At 47.5% G+C, this 21086-nt stretch overlaps 3 protein-coding genes across 7 annotated transcripts; 1 reads left to right on the forward strand and 2 right to left on the reverse strand.

Annotated features, from left to right (window-relative positions):
* The first annotated feature begins 160 nt into the window (after window positions 1-160).
* SCNM1 (sodium channel modifier 1) lies at window positions 161-8847 on the forward strand. 3 transcript variants are annotated; one of them, XM_072644788.1, is made up of 8 exons: window positions 161-515; window positions 1529-1599; window positions 1856-1944; window positions 2023-2117; window positions 2228-2319; window positions 4317-4517; window positions 6474-6547; window positions 8726-8847. In XM_072644788.1, exons 1-7 carry the CDS (start codon window positions 465-467, stop codon window positions 6541-6543), a joined length of 669 nt encoding a protein of 222 aa, XP_072500889.1. In that variant the 5' UTR covers window positions 161-464; the 3' UTR covers window positions 6544-6547; window positions 8726-8847. The 3 variants fall into 3 exon arrangements, with proteins under 3 accessions (XP_072500889.1, XP_072500888.1, XP_072500887.1); XM_072644787.1 differs by lacking the exon at window positions 8726-8847 and having other exon boundaries at window positions 6474-6570; XM_072644786.1 differs by lacking the exons at window positions 6474-6547; window positions 8726-8847 and adding an exon at window positions 4632-4784.
* TMOD4 (tropomodulin 4) lies at window positions 5326-10910 on the reverse strand. 3 transcript variants are annotated; one of them, XM_072644782.1, is made up of 11 exons: window positions 10474-10910; window positions 10222-10285; window positions 9044-9181; window positions 8706-8862; window positions 8029-8145; window positions 7678-7767; window positions 7420-7550; window positions 7214-7321; window positions 6526-6669; window positions 6145-6289; window positions 5326-5439 (listed from the first exon to the last, which is right to left on the reverse strand). In XM_072644782.1, exons 1-11 carry the CDS (start codon window positions 10908-10910, stop codon window positions 5417-5419), a joined length of 1554 nt encoding a protein of 517 aa, XP_072500883.1. In that variant the 3' UTR covers window positions 5326-5416. The 3 variants fall into 3 exon arrangements, with proteins under 3 accessions (XP_072500883.1, XP_072500884.1, XP_072500885.1); XM_072644783.1 differs by having other exon boundaries at window positions 10222-10280; window positions 10474-10529; XM_072644784.1 differs by lacking the exons at window positions 10222-10285; window positions 10474-10910 and adding an exon at window positions 9362-9455.
* VPS72 (vacuolar protein sorting 72 homolog) lies at window positions 10703-20178 on the reverse strand. The gene is made up of 6 exons (XM_072644785.1): window positions 19856-20178; window positions 13398-13550; window positions 13071-13185; window positions 12148-12324; window positions 11670-11814; window positions 10703-11294 (listed from the first exon to the last, which is right to left on the reverse strand). The coding sequence occupies exons 1-6, from the start codon at window positions 19970-19972 to the stop codon at window positions 10907-10909; spliced, it is 1095 nt and encodes a 364-aa protein (XP_072500886.1). The 5' UTR covers window positions 19973-20178; the 3' UTR covers window positions 10703-10906.
* Window positions 20179-21086: the final 908 nt, after the last annotated feature.

Below are 21086 nucleotides of genomic sequence, written 5' to 3' on the forward strand. Positions count from 1 at the left end.
GCCGGTTCTGTCGCTGCCCGCAGCCGAGGAGTGAGAAGCTGCTGGGGGCCTAGAGGAGTCCTGGCGAGCACGGCTGGGCCAGCTCCCCACCCCGCCCCGGGTGGAAGCTCACGCCACTCATGCAGGATCCGGAACCAGGAGACAGCCCCGAACCCTCCAGTTTAAGGGGCCTTACAGACCCCCCCAGGGCTCTGGAGATACTGAGAAAGACTTGAATTCCCAGAGAGCCGCGGGGCTCCAAGGCATCCTGGGAAGTGTAGTCCTTCCGCGAGGCCAATCAGAAGGAGCTGCGGGGCAGGATGCTCTCGCATTCCCGGAAGCATACGCCACGGAAGTAAGAAATCAACCAACCAAAAAATATAACTCTCCGCTCCGCCCCCGTCGAAGCTACGGTCACTGTGAAGGCGTTGAAGAATAGGTGGTGGAGTCGCTATATTTTGTGGTGGAGGGCTGTGATAGAAACCATGTCCTTCAAGAGGGAAGGGGACGACTGGAGCCAGCTCAATGTGCTCAAGGTGAGGAGAGGGGGGGGGGGGTAGTTGTCGCCCCTGAGATGAGGCTCACGCGTTGCCTCGGCAACCCCCCAAGGGGCGGGGCCATACAGGGTGGGGTGGGGGAGGGGAAGGAGGAAGGGATCGGAGGGGAGGAGGGGGGTCTCCAGCGTTCAGTTCGGCGCTCTCTGACTTCTCCGCCGTGCCCTCAGTAAAATTCTGGTTCAGAAACCTCATTTATGTTTCAAGGTCCATTGGGCCTGGTTGCTTCCCCTCCCCCCAGATCCCCCAGCCCCGCAGATAGAGGGGCGAACTCCAAACTTGTCCATTGGAGGAGGAGAAGGGCCATCGCATAGACATCTCATTTCCCACCAGCTTGCTCTCATGTGGGGCTTCTTCCATACGCCCCCCCCCCCCCACTTCTCAGCTTTTTTGTGTGTTTTCCTCCCCCATTATTAGATTGTAGACTCCTTGAGAACAAGCACGGGTTTTTCCATCTTTGTGTACCCAGCGCTTAGCGCAGCGCCTGGCCCGTATATGTATTCATATATATATATATTGATTATGGATCAATATTTGGGAGCGGGTCACAGACGAGCTGCTGGAATCAAATGTAGAAACAGCCAGAGCACTGTCGCCCTGCCCCGGGACCCTCCATCCCAGGGTTGAGGTAGAACCCTTTCTCTTCCTCTTCCACCACCCTTGGCAGTGGTAAGGAGTTGGGATGTCAGAAGACTTGGAGGCTCGGCTGAGACAGGACATGGACCACAGGTTCCCTGGAGATAAGCCTTACCCTCCTTGCCTCATTGTGGCTTACAGGAAACCTAAGCATGGCCCACTGAGAGTGGTGACCACTCTGAGGTGGGATCTCAAAACCTTCACTGGAAAAATAAAGTCATCAATAGACTGGTCCCATCCAACTTCTTTCCCAGGAGGCCTTCCCCCTCAGTTTCTTCCCTTCACACCCACTATCTTATCATCAGCACCAGAATTCCTGGTTACAGCACTGGACCACACTTTGCCTTCTCCTTTTCTAGAAGCGGAGAGTTGGGGACTTGCTGGCCAGTTATATCCCAGAAGACGAGGCACTGATGCTTCGAGATGGACGGTGAGGTCTAGGAGACATCAAACTTGAAGAGACAAACAAGGGGATGATGAGAAGAAAATGTCAATTCTTGATTCAGCCTTGGATTCCAGGAGAGGGAGAGAGAGAGTGGTGGGTGATGGGGGGAGATTGGAAGAGGTGTGCACTGGCAAAAGGGTAGGAAGACCTGGGAAGGGAGCAGGAAAGAATAGCCTTGAGGTGACCAAAAGCAAGGGTTCCCGAGGCTATTGCAACTCTTTCACCCATCTTTCCCCTCAAGATTTGCCTGTGCTGTCTGTCCCCACCGGCCTGTATTGGACACACTGACCATGTTGACTGCTCACCGTGCAGGGAAGAGACACCTGGCCAGTAAGTTAAAGGGTTAAAAGCAGGACATTAACTTGACAAAGCCTTCCCGAGCCATGCTGAGTATCTCTTCCCCACCAGGCCTGCAAGATTTCTATGGTAAGAAGCATCAGTGGAAAGGAGAACAGAATCCAAAACAGCAGGAAGAAAGGAGAACTGAGAAGATAGGGGACCAGGTAAGTGAGAAAGGGAGGTTTCTCCTAGGTAGAACTCTCATCCTGGGAGCTGTGAAGTATCTTGTTCCCCCTAGGTCTGAGAGCATTTGTTGACCTCTGCTTTGCATTAGGCTCCTCTGCTGGCCCAGACCCGTCTGATCACCCAAAGTGCCCTACGAAGAGCCCCAAATTATAACAGTTGCTGTCGGCGGCAGAGAAACAGGTAATTTTGGATAGAAGAGAGGTGAAACAAGAAGATGGAGGTAGGAAAGTGGCGGCAGTTTTTAGAGAAGAACAAGGAAATTAGAGGAAGAGGAAGATGGATGAGAAAAAGGTAGAATAAAACCTGGGGCATTTGTTACCAAACTGTAAAACTCAGTGAAGACATCTGTCTTCCAGCACCTAGGACAGTGGATGCATGATAACTGTTAAAGGAATGCTTTCAGTAATAAAAAAGATGTGAAGACAAAGGATTGGCAAAGGGTTGAGAAGATGGGAAGGAGAAATCCCATAGGTTCCCACATAGGGAACTGAGTTACATTTTCAAGAATAAGAACCATTCTCCAAATGATAAATGGTCAAACTATATGATCTCATAGTAGTAATTCATAATAGACTTTGGGTATGAATGCTCAGAAAGATTACTAGGAGTTGCTTCTGAGATGGGAGGAACAGAAGTAGATAACTCTGATGTATTAGGGACAAAAGATGACTGGATTCCTCCCCAACACTGTAAACTTTTTAAAATTCAATTTTATTTTATTTTATTTTTCAGTTCCAATTTCTCTCTGTATTACACTTCCCTAGCTGTTAAGAAGTCAAGAAAAATAAAATCCGTTACATATGTATATAGTGATACAAAACAAATTTCTACATTAGTCATATCCAAGAGAGAGAGAGAAAATAAAATAAAATATGGCTCAGTCTGCAGTCTGAGGCCATTATCTCTCTCCATCTGGAAAGGGATAGAATATTTCATCATGAATCTTTTGGAATTGTGTTTTGTCATATTGATTAGAGTCATTGCTGATTATCCTTACAATATTACAGTTATTATATAAATTGTTCTCTTGGTTCTGCTTACTTCATTTTGTGTCAGTTCATACAAGTCTTCCCAGGTTTTTCTAAAACCATCCCTCTCATAATTTCAATACAAATATAATAGTATTCCATCACATTCATGTACTGTAACTTGTTCAGCCACTCCTCAATGGATGGGCATCACCTCAGTTTTGAATTCCACTACAAAAAAGCTGCTATAAATATTTTTGTGCATGAGTTCTTTTCCTCTTTCTTTGCTCTCTTTGGGCTATAGATCTAGTAAGAGTATCATTGGGTCAAAAGGTATATACCAGGAGTAGAGAACCTGTGTCCTCGAGGCCACATGTGGCCCTCTAGGTCCTCAAGTGCAGCAGCCCTTTGACTGAATCCAAACTTCCCTGAACAAATCCTTTTATTAAGGGGATTCGGATTTAGTCAAAGGGCTACACTTGAGTATCTAGAGGGTCACATGTGGCCTCAAGGACACAGGTTCCCCACCCTTGGTATGTACAGTTTGATAGCTTTTTAGGCATAGTTCTAAATGGCTTTCCATAATGGTTAGACTAGTTCACAGCTCTGCTAATAGTACATTAATGTACCTGTTTTCTCAGATCCCCTCTAGCATTTGTCATTTTCCTTTTTTGTCATTGTTGCCCATCTGATGGGTATGAGATGGTATTTTAGTGTTGTTTTAATTTGCATTTCTTTAATGGTGATTTACAGCATTTTTTCATATGGTTATTAATGTCTTAGATTTCCAAAAATTGCCTACTTATATCCTTTTACCATTTATCATTTGGAGAATGGCTCTTATTCTTGAAAATGTAACCCAAGTCTCTATATATTTTAGAAATGTGACCTTTATGAGAGAAATTTGCTGCAAAGATTTTTTTCCCCCAGTTTCTTCATTTTCTTCCAGTGTTAGATGCTTTGGTTTTTTTTGCACAAAAACTTTTTAATTACATGTAATCAAAATTATCCATTTTACCTCCTCTTTCTCTCATTTAGTCATTTAGTCTATGGATAGATAATCTCTATCCATAAATCTGACAGATAATTTCTTCCATATTCTACTAATTTGCTTATGATATCACCCTTTATGTCTAAATCATGTGCCCGTTTGGAGCTTATCTTAATACCAAGATATGAACATCATAAACTTTGTTCCTTCTCCCTCAGACCAGAAGCTCCTTCGTCCTCAGCTCCCCACCTCTCACATAGGCCCCCCCAGACTGAGACACCTTCAGACAAGAAGGCTGACAGAACACCTAAGTCTGAGGGTGATATGCAGGCCAAGAGGGATTCAGTAGCAGCCCCAGCCCCTGTGTCCTTGAGTCCTGCCAGACGAAGAGCACTGGACCATTATCTGAACCTGCGCAGGTGGGTAGCCTGATGTATTGCTTCTCTTATTTTCTTCTCTGTCACTCCTTTTCCCTCCCTTCTATGAACCTATTTCCTCATCCTTACCAGACCTATTTTCTCTGATCTTCTCAGCTCTGGTTGGATCCAGGATGGAAGAGGTCAGTGGGTAAAGGATAAGAACGTGGAGTTTGATTCTGATGAAGAGGAACCCCCTGACTTCCCCTTGGATTGATAGCCTACCTCCCCACCCACTTTCTTTAAATAAATCAGAGCAGATGTTAGGAACCTAACGTCTTTCTTCCTCTAAGTTCTGGCTCTGTGTACCATACAGCTATCTCAGGTCCTTCTACCCCTGCAGGCTGCACAACTCCCTATACCACACCCACCCCTTCTAGAACCATGCCAAGCGTCAGCTGCACCCAGCCTTCTGCCCTATTAATAAAGTATATAGGGCAGGACTCTGCCCTTTGAATTGTCAGATGCCTTCCCTACCTCAACTCCCCCTTTTTTCCCCTCCCATTTCCACAGGGGTTTTTTCTGCTTTCTAGTGGGGCTTAGCCAAATTCAGGAGATACTGGAGGAGCCAACACTGAGTGGAAATAAAGAAGAGGATGTGTGTATTGGGATGGGCCAGAGGCATAAGGAGACTAGTAGAGGGAGGGATTTCTCCCTCCCCTTAGAGGTAACCTGAGCCTAGAACCTCCTGATCTCTGGGGTATAAATAATCCCCTAGTGAACTGGCAGACACCCTGGGGAGGGGGGGCATGTTTGATGCCAAAATCATCTCCCCATTTTCCCAGTCCCAGGCCAGAGAAAGAGGCAGGTGAAATGGGCAAAAAGACTTTTATTTACAGGAAGGGGAGATGGGAATTCCAGCTTCTAGGGGTCCCAGCTTTGAACAATGGGGAAGGACAGCATTATGTCTTCTTCTGCTGCCGACCTGTGGAGGTAGGAGGAATCAGAAAATGAGTCTATACCCAAGCTCTTGCTTTAGCCTGTTCAGAAGAATAATCTTCCTTCATTTATCATTTCCTCCCCAAGAACCCAATGGAAGGTAGTGGCCTAGGAATGCTCTCCTATCCCCTTAATAAAACTGACTTCTGTCTCTCAGTATCTGTTTTCCTGGACATTCATATTGCCCAGGGATCTCTGTGGAAGTAATGTCATCAGAGAGATGAGGGCAGGCAGGAAGCCAGGGTTAGAGGCTGGAAAGAGGTGCAGAAGGGGAGAGCTTGCTCGTGTATGAGATTATGGAAGGAGTAAGGAGGATAGATAGCTTGTGTGTCCCACTGGTATAGCCCTGCAATGATCGGACATCTAGAGGAAACACATTAGCTGGACTCCCTGTGAATGGGAGGACATGGACGGAAGACACAAAGGATAAGAAGAGACACTGGTTTTGGGTCTATACAGCTGAAGGGAGTGTCCTCATTGGTGAGATTGCAAATCCATCAAAGTCTCAAAGTACATGGGAAGAACCTTACCCACTTCTAGGTTAGCAACTCAGAGCTTCCTATGGGCAGAGCTTGGCTCCTCCGGTTTCTGTTGGAACTTCCCAGTCAGCCACTTGCTGAATTTAACGTTGGAAGGACTAACCCAGAGAGTTCTAAGCCTCATAATTTCCTCCAACTCCATGGTCACTTACGTAATTCATTGTTCCGGGTCACTGCTCGAGCTGCCCGAGCCCGAGGTCCTTGCTGTGTGAAGTGGTAACCAAATCGTACTATGGCTGGACAGTGCTCCAACATGGCAGCCATCTCCATCTCCACAGCATCTCCTGGCCAGTGACGCTGGAAGGGTTGAGGGTGGGGGGGAGAGCAGGAGTTATTGACAGTGAGGTAGTAGAGAAGACAGGTTGTTTACCACCCCCTCTGGTCACAGACTATCCCCCCAAGATTGTTGTGTCTTTGAGGGATCAGAGAAGGCTGACTCCAGAATTGGAGTAGTTAAGGGTGCTGTCTTGATTCTTTTCAGAAAGTTCAGGATTTGGGGAAGAGGGGCTGTCTTGGAGAAGGAAGTTATTAACCTGGTTATCCATCCTTAGCTCGGTAAGTGTGGCATTCTCCCGAACGGCCTTTAGCACAGCCATTAATCCTGTACTGCTGATGAAGTTAGACTCAATGTTGAGGCTCTGAAGGCTCTTGTTCTCCCGAAGCATCTCAGCTATAGCCTGAATGACAGGAACATGGAGCTGGGTCAGTAGATGTCACTGGGGGTAAGATAAACCTGGAGCAAGTGGAAAACGAGTCTCCAGGAGGGATTTTGAGGGACAGTGAGGGCAGAGTGGAGTAGAGCAGGACACAAAATGAGGGCAAAAGGGAGCATAGTGTAGTCTGTGAGAAAAGGATCTTGTGGAACTGCCTAGCTCATAGACTTAGAGCTAGAAGGTACCTTAAAGGGCATTGAGTCCTTGCAATGCTGTGACCTGGGTCAGTTCCCAGGCCAAGGAGAAGTGGGACATACTGGGAGGAGGAGCATGGACTTGAGGCCCAAGACTTGAGTGATCTCAGGCCACCATTTCATCTGTAAAATGTGCGGGGGGGAGGGGGTTGACTAGATGCCCTATGAGGTCCCTTCCCTTCTAACCATTTGAGCTTGTGATCCCATGGAAATCTGAGTAATAAGGATGTGAGTCAGGGAGCAGGGTACACTGATGGGCATTCTTTGGGAGCCAAGCTAAGGTGACAGTGTGATCAGGAGTGCCCAGGACTCACATTGGCTACAGGGTCACCACTTCGTGTAGCTACCAGGCTGAAGCTCCGCACATGGGTATTCCCCTTCATGGCCTGGCACAGCTCAATAATAGCGGAGGCTGCAATGTCCTGTCCACAGGAAAGGGGATAATCAGGTTTCTTCCCACAATGAGGCCTCCCATTAGAATGAATGATTTTCTCTTCTGGGGTAGGACCAAATACAGTACCTGCATATTGTTGAGGTTCACCTCCTCTAGTTCCTGGTCATTGTTCTGAACTCTCTTCAAAGTCTCCTCGACGTCTGTAGGGTTTGGCGGTTCATCTGGTACTGGCTTATATTTATCAGGCTGTACCACACCTAGAGGGGGCGGGGAGGAGGGGGGATATCCCCCATGTTCCCCCATCCCCCAATTCCGTTAGCCCTTATGCCCCCAGTCCTGTCCCCACCCCTTTGTGCCCACTGCCTCCCCTTAGCACCCACTCACTGCTGATGCCTTCGGTGTTGCAGATTTCTCCACTGCAGATGGCATCGTAGTATTGTTTGTTACTCATCAGTGTGTACATGCCCAGAATGGCTGAGATGGCAAAGGGGATACATGAGTAAAAGGAAGAAGGATACCTCAACCTCCCCCAAATTTTCCCCTCAATGAGTCAGGGGGCAGGGGAGGGGAAGGAGAGGTAGCCTTAGCCCAGCAGGGACTGGTGACTCTTTCATGACGTTTCTTAGCCCTTTGCATACTTCCACCTATCCAATATACTTCATTAATGCAGTGCGTTCCTCTTTTCCCACATGCCTCATGACCAAGCCCCCCTCCTTTGTCACCGGGGTTGCCCACCTGCAATGTCACACATTTCAGCATCTGTGGCCTTGGCCAAAGCCTCCTCCAACTCAGGTTCCAAAGTGATCTGTTCTTCCACAGGGATTTCCCTCTTAGGTTGAATGAATGGTTTCCCTGGTAGAGGGATGAAAATCAGCAAAGGGAAACATTTTCCAACCCATATCCTTGGCTTCCTGTCTGCCTTGATCCTTCTTACCCAAGCTCCTAGATTACAGTTAGGTCAGATGTCATGCATAGGTCCTATGTAGGTCTGGCATCATAAGATCTGGGTCTCCTATCAGGCTGGGTATTACAATGCCTAAACCCTGGTCAGTACAGAGGAGTGAGTGCTTAGGGTCTAGAATATGAAGACTCTTGGGACTCTGAGCTGGGCCAAGGAGCTGAGAGGAAAGATGGCTTTGTTGGGGAAAATGGGAGAATTGGAGAAGAGGATCTCTGGGTCTCTACAGGAAGGAGAGGGAGGAACTCAAAATTCAGATGCTGGGGTTCCTCTTCCTCTAACACCCCCCAGGGGGCTACTTCACAGAGCCCGAGAAATATGGAATAGCCGGACATTGGGGCTTGCAGGTGGGAATGACTGGCATGAGGGAGAGGAGGGGAAATGGGGAGATATCAACGACACAATAAAGTAATAGCAAGTTGAGAGGCCGAGTGCCTCGCTAAGGTTCCTGTACCCTTCTTCTCTCCTGTGAAGGGCACCAGGTCATCTCGCTCCTTAGTCTCCAGGGCCTGCCGTTCCAGGTGCTGCATCAAGGCTTCCCGGTCCAGGGGCCCCGTGGGGCTCTTCTTTGTCTGGTCACGCTGCCTTAGCCCGGCTGGCAGGAGCATGTTCTTGGGAGGGGGTAGGAGTGGGGGGAAGGACCAGCTCAGACTCCTCACTCCCAAATTTGGGACACCCTCAAGGTTCCCCATCTGACCCCCTTGCACCCTTAGGGATTCCCTGACCCCACCTCCCTGAGGACATTCTTCAGGTCCCCGGTGTGGAGACTACCTCCCCATTCGATGTCCTTACCTCGGGGTCCATTTCCTGCAGCTCATAGTCCAGCTGCTCCAGCTCCTCAGGGCTCAGGCTTCTCAGGATCTCATCTTCATCGATGTCCCTATACTTTTCCAGTTCCTTTTGATAGGATGACATGGTATCCCACAGAGCCTAGGGAATGTTAGGGAATTGTTAGACCAGATAGGTGCATGAAGAGATAATGGGTGAAGGAAGGTAGAGATCCTTCAGCAGCCCAGGATGCTTGGGTGGGGTGGGAAGCAGGAAGGAGGATGGGGGACTTGGGCTTAGCATCAGAGATCTTTCATCTCCTCTGCCTCCCCTTCCACTCACCCCAGATGAGGATCTGTGGGCAGAAATCCTGGCAGCAACCCACACACACAGCCCACACCCTCACCCGTCAACGCCTCTCCTGCCCCCTCACCCCTAACACAGCTGCCCGGGGCCCTTGCCAACATCTCTTGGGTCCCTGCCTAGTTCCTATGGAAGGAGGGGGTGGAGAGCTTCAGGGAAATTCCTCCTCCCCCCTCTCAATCAACCCAGCTCCTTCCTTAGACTAGGGAGAGCCTAGAGGACTGAGGGAATGGGAAGCCCGGGCCAGCTGCTCCTCTTTCCCTGGGCAATGGGAGAAGGCTTGGGGCAGTAGGGGGAGGGTGGGCTGGGGCACTGTCAGAACTTCACTTCCTGTGCCTTCCAAACTTCTAAGTCCTAAGGGAGACCCAGAGCTCAGGGCCGGAGGAAACTTGAGGGACTCTCCAGGTGCAAGAGCTGAGGAATGACAGAGGCCAGAGGGAAGGTACTGGGTTCCCAGCATTTGTCTCTGCCCTTAAGTGGAAGGTGACACTGGCCCTATTTGGGGGAGTGAGGGAGGAATGACTTCATGCCCTGTAATCTGGGGTCAAGTTCTTCTAGAAACATTTGGTGGGACCATGGGGGAGTGGGGTGGGGAAAGTACAATCAGTGTGGTAGGAGACATACACAGACATACCCCCCACAGCCAGACACACACAAACCGGGACATACATACACCCCAAACTTGAAATGCCAAGAGTGTAAACCACAAAGAACCTCAGTTTTGAGGGGACCCACAACCTGAGTGACAGTGTCACATACATACACTCGGCCTCTTAACTCCCCAGGATTCCCAATAGAAGCGCACTCTCCCACCCCTCCCGGGCCCCCTCCCCTCTCACCTCCCCTTCTGTCGTTCTGTCTGCTCTGCCTGGGCACTGACCGGGCGGCAGGAGGAGCCCTGTGCTGGGGGAGGGGGCAGGGGGAGCAGTGAGCTCAGCATTTTATTATTTTAGTTCTGGCCAGGTGGGGGGTGGGGGTGGGAGATCGCATGTACACCCCCCCTCACACAACCTAGCCCAGCCCCCCTGGTGGCCAGCAGCAGCCATGGCAGCCCTTCCCTGTTTCACAGAAGAGACTAATGTTCTGGACACCTGAATTCTAGTCCCAGCTGGGTGATCGGCAGATATCTAGAGCCCACACGAGAGTCACGAGAAGATACAGCCCCTGCCCTCAACAGGTGCACAGTCTCGTTGAAAAGACAGACATGCATGCCGCCTCCTACATGAACATTATGCTGGATCAAAATAATGGCAAGAGATCTTTCAATGGCCATGGCATAAAGGTCCCTCCTCCTCCCCTCCACAGAAGGCTTATCAGACGGGAGTTTTCCTATTTTTATTAGATTAAAAAATACAGATAGGACATGGGCAGGTCGCTCAAGGGAAAGAGGGAAGAGAAAATCAGGGGTCTGACATGGGTATGAGGGCAAGAGACGAACAGCAGGGGGAGGGGAGACGGAGGCGAGGTCAGTGAGGTCCAGGTGACAAGGGGCAAAGGAGGGATCTCTGAGGACCAGCCGTGTTTTCATTTGATTACGATTTTCTGGCGAAGAGCTCGGGGCCCAGGCCCAGGAAGGGGCTCTGGTGGTGGTGGGCCTGGCCCCAGGGCAGAAGCAGCAGGTGGAAGTCCGTGGGCCGTAATGTACTTTTTGTAGGCCTCCCGGATGATCTTGAAGGCTCTAGCTGTGGCGTAGGGAATATCTGTGACAGGATCTCGGTACAGTGCTGGACGGTGCGTCACAGGACAGACTTCACGCACGGGGATTTTGGGGGGTTTCCCCCTGGGAAAACACTCCTCAAATGTTGCGTCATCACTGAAGGTGATGAAAGTACGTGAGCACCGGGCAGGGGGGATAAGCGGCCCTGTTCCAGAGTGAGGAGCCACTGTGGAGACCAGAGTGGGTGGCTCAAGCCTGAGGGATGGAAGAGACAAAAAGTCTATGCATAAGAGGAGGAAGCAGAAAGGCTTGTTGGTTGAACTGGGGGATGGACAAAATGACAGGGAAAAAGTGAGCCAGGACAAAGGGAACTCCCTTGGGGGCAGCTAAGTGGTATAATGAGTAGAGCACCTACCCTGGAGAAAGGAGGACATGAGTTCAAATCCGACCTTAGAAATAACACTTACTAGTTGTATGACCCTGGGCAAGTCACTTAACCCAAACTGCCTTGCCTCCCCCCCAAAAGAAAGAAACTCCATTGGCCTGAGGAGGGGAATAGAGAAGAGAGAGGAAGGAAGCTGAGCAGTGATGCTGCAGGGGCAGGGAATCTTCAGAACCTCTCCCACTCACCCCTCCACATCCACGTTCTCCTCCTTGGGTCCCGGCTCAGTCAGCAGGGGCACTGTCATGGAGTGGTAGGTGATCACTGGCCCTGGGCATTTGCGCTTCTTATGAACCTGCTTCTTCTTGTCTGCTTCTAGTCGCTCGTAGTTCTCTGGGGGGTAGAGGAGAGTCAGGCCCTTCTGCTCCATGGACACTATCAGTCCCTCCCCCAGGCCATGCTTTTCACCTCCTAAGGTTTCACTTAGGGTCTCCCTCCCTCCCCACCTTGCCAGCCCCCAGTGCTGCACCTTTGTCTGTCCAGAGCCTTTTCTTGGCCCCACAGCCCCCACTTCACACCTCCCACAATGCCTGGGCTCCCTGTGTGCCATTGCCTCTCCCTGATATGTCCCTTACATCAAACCACCAGCCCCCTATACTTTCCCTCTGCTTTCCTAGCTCCTGTCTCCCATTCTCCACCTCTAATCTCCCCAGCCCCCTGGCTGACCAAGGGAACGCAAGTTGAGCTCCTCTGTGATCTTCGCTTCCCTGAGGAGCTCCTCTTGTGTCAGTGGTCGCTCACAGTGTGGACCCTTTCGGCGCCGTGACTGGCCCTGCCGCTCCTGAACCCGGAGGAATGTCTGTCGAGTGTGCTCAGCTGTCGACTGGCGCATGGACTTTCGACCTAGAGAGATTAAGTGAGAAAGAGAGAAATCTTGTACCTCAGGACCACCTCCTCCAAGAAGCCCACGCAGACTGACATACTCTTAGCTCCTTCCCCCAAAACAACAAATCCCCAACAACACCTTTTCTCTTTCATTCGCCTGTTAAACCCTGGTTCTACTACTTCCTACCTAGGAGGCCTTGGGCAAATCACTAGACTTGGAGAGACTCAGTTTCCTCATCTGCAAAATGAAGGAGCCACACGAGATGGTCTTGGGCTCCTTTCTGCTCTGAGTCCTATGATCCTTATACCCTGGATTAGACATGACATTAGAGAAGACTGGCAGGACAGATTACCCCAACATGGTCTTGTTTTCCTAACTCTGTTGTGATGCAGCTATATCAAATAAGGGCACCTTCTTTGAGCACAAGGAAATGTTCCCAGGAGCATGTCAACAGCCTGAATTAAACACTGGCTGTATGTAGTCCCCAGAGTAAGAGGTAGCTGGAAGGCCTTTATCTATGGACTAATCTCATGAGTTAAGCAGTGGGCTCCCCAAAGGAAGGAACGAGTCTCTTCTTCACTCCATACCTCAGAGAGAGTGGCTTTATTCTGTACTCATGAGGAGGGCTCCTACCTGGGAGCATCTAGTAAGCCTTGGGCTCATTTTTTCTTTGTGGTTGACAACATGGTTCCACCACAATCCAGAGCTAAGACACAATAAGACATTCTGATGGGGAGACCTTTCCAAAGAGGTCCCAACTCACTGTCGACGCCATCATCCTGCAGTTCCAAGGGCAGCAGCGTCTTCTCCTCCCGGGCCTTCTGGGAGCTTCCAGCTGGGGTACTGACTTTTCGAGGCCTCAAGCTCTTGATTGGCTCCTGGGGGCAGGTTGAGATCAGAGACCAGGGGCTGAGGGGATAAGGAGAAGGAGCAAGAAACCTGGGGCCTAGAGAAGGGAACCCAGACACTGAGGGAGTTGGGTTGGAATGGGAAAAACCTAGAAGATTGGTGAAAGAGAGCAGGAGCTTTCAGAGTCTAAGGAAGCTAGTGCCAGGACAGGCTCTCCCCAACCCCAGGGTCCCCACTCCACCTTGTAGGCCTTGGTGACCACACGACGCTTTCTTCTTGGTTCGTCTCCATCCCCGTCACTAGCTGGCTCGTCCCCCTCGTCGATGTCAAAATCAGAGTCAACTTCATCCTCTGTGTCTGACTGGTCCCCCTGATATTCATCATCACCAGATTCCTGGAGGAGGAAGGAGAATATGATGGTTTGGTCAACATAGAACATTGTCACTCATGGATCAAGGGTATAACTGTCATCTTCTTCAGGAAGTCAGGAAGACTTGAGTTCAGATCCAGCCTCAAACACTTATTAGCTGCATGACCCTGGGCAGGTCACTTAACCTCCATCTACCTAGACTTCCTCATGTGTAACATGATGATAACAGCATCTCCTTCTCAGGGCTTTTGTGAGGATCAAACAAGACAATATCTGTGAAGCACTTAACACAGAGCATGGCACACAGTTGGTGCTATACTTGAGCTAAATGCTGTCATTATTCTTATATTAAACTCAGCTAGGTGGTGCCATAGTGCACAGAGCGCTGGGCCTGAAGTCAGAAAGACTCCTCTTCAAGAGTTCAAATTCAGCATCAGACATTTACTAGCAGTGTGACCCTGGGAAAGGCACTTAAGCCTGTTGGCCTCAGTCCCTCATCTGTAAAATGAGCTGGAGAAGGAAATAGCAAACCATTCCAGTATCTCAGCCAAGAAAACCCCAAATGGCATCACAAGGTGTAGGACTCAACTGAAAACAGCAACACAGCTCCTCCCCAAGAAGGCTACCTAGTCACTCTACTCGGTGTCCCCCACCCCCGCCTCCAACAATAACAGCTTCTGCTTCTACCTCAGATACTTATTGTGACTTTGGATAAGTTAAATCTTAGCGTCTCGGTTATCTGTACTGTAAAATGTGAACACTGATACCTACCCTGGCAGCCCCACCTGGTTGTTATAAGAATTAAATAAAATGATGCCTAGGAATATGTTTTGGAAATATTAAAGATCTCATGGGCTTGATTTTGAATGCAAAGGCCAGGGCCTTGAGTTCAAAGCCTCCTTCCTTCCCGCCCCTCTTGGTGCTACTCTGGGCAAGCTGTTTAGATTCTCAAAGTTCTAGCTTCCTCATCTAGAAAAATGAGTTTGCACAAGATGGCATAGGAGAGCTCCTTCAGCTCTAAAATTCTATAAATTTTGTGATTTTTCCCTCTTCTAAACTTCCATAGCTATTTGTTCCTCTCTTATACGCTCAGCATATTGTACCTTGCATTAGTGTTAATTGTATATGTATATACATACGCCTATAATCTTCACTGATGGGCTTTAAATCCTTGGGAGAGTACATTTTACTTTTCTCTCTTAATCTACAGTGCCTTGCAGAGGGTTGGCATAGAATAGTCCTGAAATGTTTGTTGAATGTTCCCTGTTAACAAACATTTATTAGGCACCTAATATGTGCAAGAGAGTAAGATGAAGAAGTCACAGTCTTATCATCAAGGATTTTACAGTCTGGCTGAGGAGACAGCACATTATATTAAGAGTTCACAATCACAGAGGCCTTCTTCACAAAGGTTTACAAAGTATTTTGCATGTGCTACTTTATCTGATTCTAAAAACAATGCTGTGAGGTAGGGAATGCAACTATGTCCAGGTTACAAATCAGGAAACTGAGGCTTAGTAAACAGAAGTGATGGTAAATGGAAGAGCAGAGATCTGAACCTGGCTCCTTGGACCCACAATCAGGGCTCATTTCAGTACATCCTATTACCTATGGAAAGGTGCGTAAGGAAGATGTGGGTCCAAGTGTTGTAAGATTTGGGGGGAAGGTACACATTAAGAGCTGGAATGGTAAGTCATGGCTTCCTCCAAGAGTTGCAGAGCCTGATTAAACCTTGAAGGAAAGGCAGAGAGAGGAGGAAAGGGCAGGCAGGGTTTAAGGCACAGGGCGGGCAAAGGTAAAAGCCTTTATGCATATAGCAATGCCATAATTATGGGACTAATAATTAGACTAGTCTGACCAAAGGAAAGGATTCATGCAGGGGAAAATAAGGATAAAAAGGTGAAATTGGAAATACATTGTAAAAGGCCTTGAATGCCAGACTATGACATTGATCTGGAAGATAATAGGAAGCACTTGAAAGTTTTTGACCAGAAAGGCGCTGAGGATTGGTTTAAAAAAGTGCTTTAAGATTAAACTGGTCATGCTCATAGAGCAATCTGGCAAGCCTAGAGGCCACTGCAAGGAGGGGACAGAGGTCTAAGGTAATTAATGAAGGCCTGGACAAAAGCAGAGGCAGCATGAATGGAAACGTGAACTGGCAGGATTTGCTAATGATCAGATACAGGGAGAAAGGAAGAGGTCAAGGATGAGCACAAGGGTTTCAGCCTAAAAAACTGGGAGAATGATGGTAGGATTGACTGAAGAAGTGGGTTCAGAGGAAAGGTTATGAGTTCAATTTCAAACTTATGTCTCTATGGGCTGATGCATAACATCACCCTGGGATGACCTTGGGAAAGTCATAGAATTTTTAAAAAGGAATAGGAAGAGAACCTAGAGGTTGTTGGTGCCAAACTCCAATAGAAACGGGCCATCATGATCCCTGCTGGTGCATGCTGACTTAGAAAACCACGTAGTAACATCATCTGTGTTTTACTGTATTTTTATTTATTTTATTCAATATTCCCAATTACATTTTAATCTGGTTTGGGCAATATTCAAGCATGTTTGACACCTCTGATTTAGACTAATCCTTACTCAATGTTGAAACCTCCTCTAAAATATCCTCAACATGTGGTTATCCATCCTCCACTTAGATTCTTCTAATGATGAGAAACTCACTTCTTCATAAAGCTGTCAATCCTTTTTTTTTTTTGGATAACTCTAACTGGTTAAAAAAAAATCTCTCCTATGGCATTAAAATTTGCCTCCTGCAAGTTCCTAGTTTTTTGCTCTGGAGCTAAACCAACAGGTTTAGCCTCTCTTCCATATAACAGATGTTTAAATATCTAAAGACATATCCCAACTGAAGGAAGATTCTCAAGGTTGAACAACCCTCAATTCTTCCACTACTGCTCATGAGATATGGTTTCCAGACTCTTTTTTATCAATGTTCTGCTTTACTGTAACTGCTCCCATTTGTCAATGTCTCTCTTAAATGTGATCCTCAAAACTAAACGCATGACTCCCAATGCAGACTGACTCCTGAAGAATGTGGTGGGATTATCACTTCCCTCTCTCTGGATACGCTGCTTAAAGCCACCTAAAATCAAATTAGCTTTTTTTGGCAGCCATGTCTCAATATTATTTACATTGAGTTTTTAGTGAATGAAACAGGGATAACAATTGGGATAAAGCCCAGAAGTTAGGGTTAAAAATTAAACTGCACAAGAATGAGATGGGGAAGGAATGGTAACCTAATAGCTCAATGAAAAAGATGTGGGGACATGACTAATGTGAAGATGAGTTTAATAAGAACATATGTGTAGAACCCACATAAGACTACAAGCTGTCTTGGGGAAGAAGGGGAGAGGGAGAGAAAATTTAAGATTTACAGAAGTGATTGTTGAAAGATGAAAACAAATTAATTGAATTTTAAAAAAAGAAAAAGATGTGGGGGCTTCTTTAACCTGAAGCTAATTAGAAGTTAATAGTGTAATATGGCAGCCAATAAAGAGGCCTAAGGTCTAGTACTGTGTTCAGTCATTCGTGTTTCAGAAGGATGATCGACAAGCTGGAGATCATACATAGATAAGTAAGCAGAATGGGGACGAGAATGAAAAACACACTCTATACATCAATCAGATGAAGGAGATAGGATGTTTAGTCTAGAGAAAACTAAGGGAGGATGTGGTAACTGCCCTCAAGTACCTGAAAGGCTCTCATGTGGAAAAGGAGTATTTGTTGAAAAGGATTATTTGTTTGGCTTTGTCCCAGAGGAGAGGAATGGGAGCAAAGAATGCAACAAACAGAAAAGCAGATTAATATTAAATGTAAAGAAATATCTCCTAACCATTGGCACTATCCTAGAACAGGAATGTGCTGTATGTGATGAGTTCCCCATCAATGGAAGCATTCAGTCAGAAGGCTGAGTAAAGCACTTGTCAGGAACACTGTGGAGGGGATTCCTATTTGGGCACAGGTTGGACTAGATGAACTCTTGAGATCCCTGGCCAACTCTATGATTCCTCTAAATCTTCGGGATCTGTTTTAAGACGAACTGCTGTTTCATGTGAACCATTCCATTCTGTACCCATACAGTTTAAGTTTTTAACCCTGGAGCTGTATTTTACATTTATGTCTATTAAATTTCATGATACATCAATAGGCCAAAAATTTTGAAGCCTAAGTATCTCATCCAAAACTTTCTCTTAGCTTAGGGTTATTTACAAATTCTATAAATAAGGTATATCTGTGCCTTCATCCCCATCTTTGATGAAAACTATAGAACAGCAAGAAACAGAAGACAGAGCCCCAGGTGAGGAGATCTATTAACCCAACATTTTTTGGATAAAAGGCTCCATCTAGATTTCCGCTTAACTATGCTATCATGGAGCTCTCTTCATCTGTATATAAAGATCTCATAAAGAACTGTTATACCCTTTACAGAAATCTGGGTTCACTATGGCTAAAGCATTCCCTTGACAACCTCTTTAAAAAAAGAACAAACCAAACATGGAATGCAAAGAACACCAAGCTTGGAGTCAGATGACCTCAATTTAAATCCAGACTTTTTTGCTTACTACTTATGTAACCCTGAGTAAATCACAACTTTCTGGACCTGCTTTTCCTTATACATACTATAAAAAGGCTAGACCACATGACCTTTACAGCTCTAAATTTATTTGCCCCATCCAACTCTAAATTTATGATCCTAAGAAATGAAGTCAGTCTGGCATAATAATAACAATTGCTAGCCTAGCGTTTATATCATGCTACTATGTACCAGCAGCTGTGTTAAGTAAGCACTTTACAAATGTTACCTCACTTCATCTTCACAAGAACCAGGGGAAGTTGTTGGGGAATCTGAGGCAGAGGCCAAGGGACTTGCCCAGGATCACACAGCTAGTGTGCGAGGTTGGATTTGAATTCGTCTCCCTGACTCCAAGTCCAGTGCTCTACCAACTGAGCCACCAACTGCCTCTTGTTCTTGGTAATTACCATCACTTGTTCGCATGTAATTATATGTTCACTCTGCTCATCACTTCCCTAGTGTTCACAAACTGATTGTTTAAATAACCTCCAAACTGCTTAGGGACCCTTCTCAATCTCCTCACGGATAAGAACACTACCCCTGTAGTCCAAAAGACCCAAAGATTGAATCTCACTTCAGACCTTTATTAGTGCTATGACTCAGAATCAAATCTGTAAAGGAACTATGCAGCGCAACTTGAAGTCACCAAGACCTAAGGTCAAATCTGACCTCAGATACTTACCCTCTCTGTGTTTCAGGTTTCAGGTTTCCCATCTGTAAATATGGTTGTTGTGGGGATAAAATAAGAGTATACTTGTAAAGTGCTTCATAAATGCTTATGATTATTTGATCTCTTGGAGCCTCAGTTTTCAGTTACCTCATCTATAAATGAGGATGGTAACAGCACCTATCTCATAGGACTGTGTTGGACTTAATGAAGGATCTGGCACATAGTTGTTTGTCCTTCCTTCTCCATGACATCAGGAAGGTGATGTCATGATGCACAAGTTAATTGGATTTAAGTGAGGAAGGGCTGTGCAAAATCACCAGCCTCACTTTATCCTTCAGAGTCATCTGGGTCTGGGTCAGGCAGGTGGTGCAGGGGAGAGAGCACTGGTCCTGGAGTCCAGAGGATCTGAGTTCAAATCTGCCCTCAGGCACTTACTATATCTGTGTGACCCTGGGCAAGTCACTTAACCCTGAGTGCCTCCTCCACCAAAAACACAATCACTGGAACCTCCTGGCACATAATAAGCATAAATGGCAGCCCTTGTAATCCTAGTTATATGGTGTTTGGCAATCTTTAAAATTTACTGTAATTTCTAACGGAATAGAGGATGATGATCATTACGGCTAGCATGAAGCGCCTTCCAAATATTCTTTCATTTATTCCCCCAACAACCCTGGGAGGTAAGTGCTATTATGAAATAATACTTATAAAGCACTCCATAAACGCTGGCTATTGGTGTCGTCATCATCATCCCCACTGCGGACAGATGAGGAAACTGAGGCAGGCGGGAGGGAAGTCACTTGCTCAGGGCCACACGGCTGATGAATGTCAGAGGCTGCACTGGAACCCAGGCCTAGCGGATGCCTGATGCCCCGGCCGGGGAAGGATCCAGAAATACCGGCCTGGGCCTCCTCTCCCGACAGCTGTCCCAGGCAGGGGCAGCGGAGGGCGAAGGCCGAGGGGAGCCCCTCCCCCCTGCTCGCCACTCTCCGATCCCCCTCCCCCTCCCCCGGCCCTTTTTCAGACCCCTTCGCGCAGCCCCGCCCCCTCCCTGGGCCCAGCTCTTGCCTCTGTGAACCCCCCATAAGTGGTCTGGTAGAATTCATCTTCCTCCTCTGCCTCCAAGAGCCCAGACAATCGGTTCCCAGCGGTCTTCCGGGGTGCTCGGCCCCCAGCCAAGCTCATCCCTCCTCCGGCTCCAGCCGTCACCGGCGGCGGACCCGAGCTCGCTCGGCGCTCGGTGCTTTCCGCCTGCCTAGCGTCGCCGCCGGAAAGGAGAAATCGTTACAGGCAGAAGCAGCCGAGCGCCGAGCTGAGGATAGAGCCGAGCTCCGGAGCGGCCCCGCCCTGCTCCTCCACCCCTCCCTCTCCGTAGCCCGGCCTCCTGGCACGGAGCCTCGACAGCTCCGCCCCCTTCCCTCTAGGGCCGCCTACTTCTCCTCTCCCCGCCCCTCAAGCTCTCAGCAATTTCCAGTAAACTAGGACGTGAGAGGCACTGGGTCTGGGTTCAATCCGTTTTTGGGTGGTGGCATTAGAGTTGGAAGAGTGTGTCATTCAGCCTCTTTTAAAAGAACAGAAACGGTCACCCAGCGAATCAGTGTCAGAAAGGCTTCTCATCCCCAGGCTGGGGCTCTAGCACAAGGCGCAGACGTCTGCCAAAGCAGGGTTTGTCAACAAAGCTGTTAAAAGTGATGTGGGGACGAGGTCGAAACGAGGAAATGCTTATGTAAAATAATGCTACAGATATAGAACATGGGCATGAAAATGGCACCTGTCATACGCCTGGTGTGGAAATCAAGATAATATTTTAAAGCGCTTGGCACGGTGCCTGACATAATAAGACCTATATATAAAAGTCAACCATTATTATCATTATTGTACAAGGCTCTTTGAGATCTTTTATGTTCATTATAATTCCTCTGGAAATGATGATGAAGATAGCATTTGTACGTAGCACTTTAAGGTTTGCTATGTATATATACACATAGATGTATGTGTACAGCATATATAAAAACACATGCACGTGTATATATAACACAGTATTACAATAACTAGCTTCTTTTAAGCCTCGGAGGGCATGCAAGGTCCCTATGATTTTTCTTCTCTTCAGCTTTAGGGAGAATATTTCAGATGAAAAGTTATAAATTCAGTCACAATTGCTTCAAGCTCCTAAGTAAAAAAATTCCTAACATTGAGATAGAGATTGGACTATTTGTCTAACTTCATATATACATATATGTACATGTACATATACATATATAATATAATGTTAATATATTCAGTAATTAACATGCAGGCA

The sequence above is a fragment of the Notamacropus eugenii genome, chromosome 2 (genome assembly GCF_028372415.1).
Source record: "Notamacropus eugenii isolate mMacEug1 chromosome 2, mMacEug1.pri_v2, whole genome shotgun sequence".
NCBI classification, from domain to species: domain Eukaryota; kingdom Metazoa; phylum Chordata; class Mammalia; order Diprotodontia; family Macropodidae; genus Notamacropus; species Notamacropus eugenii.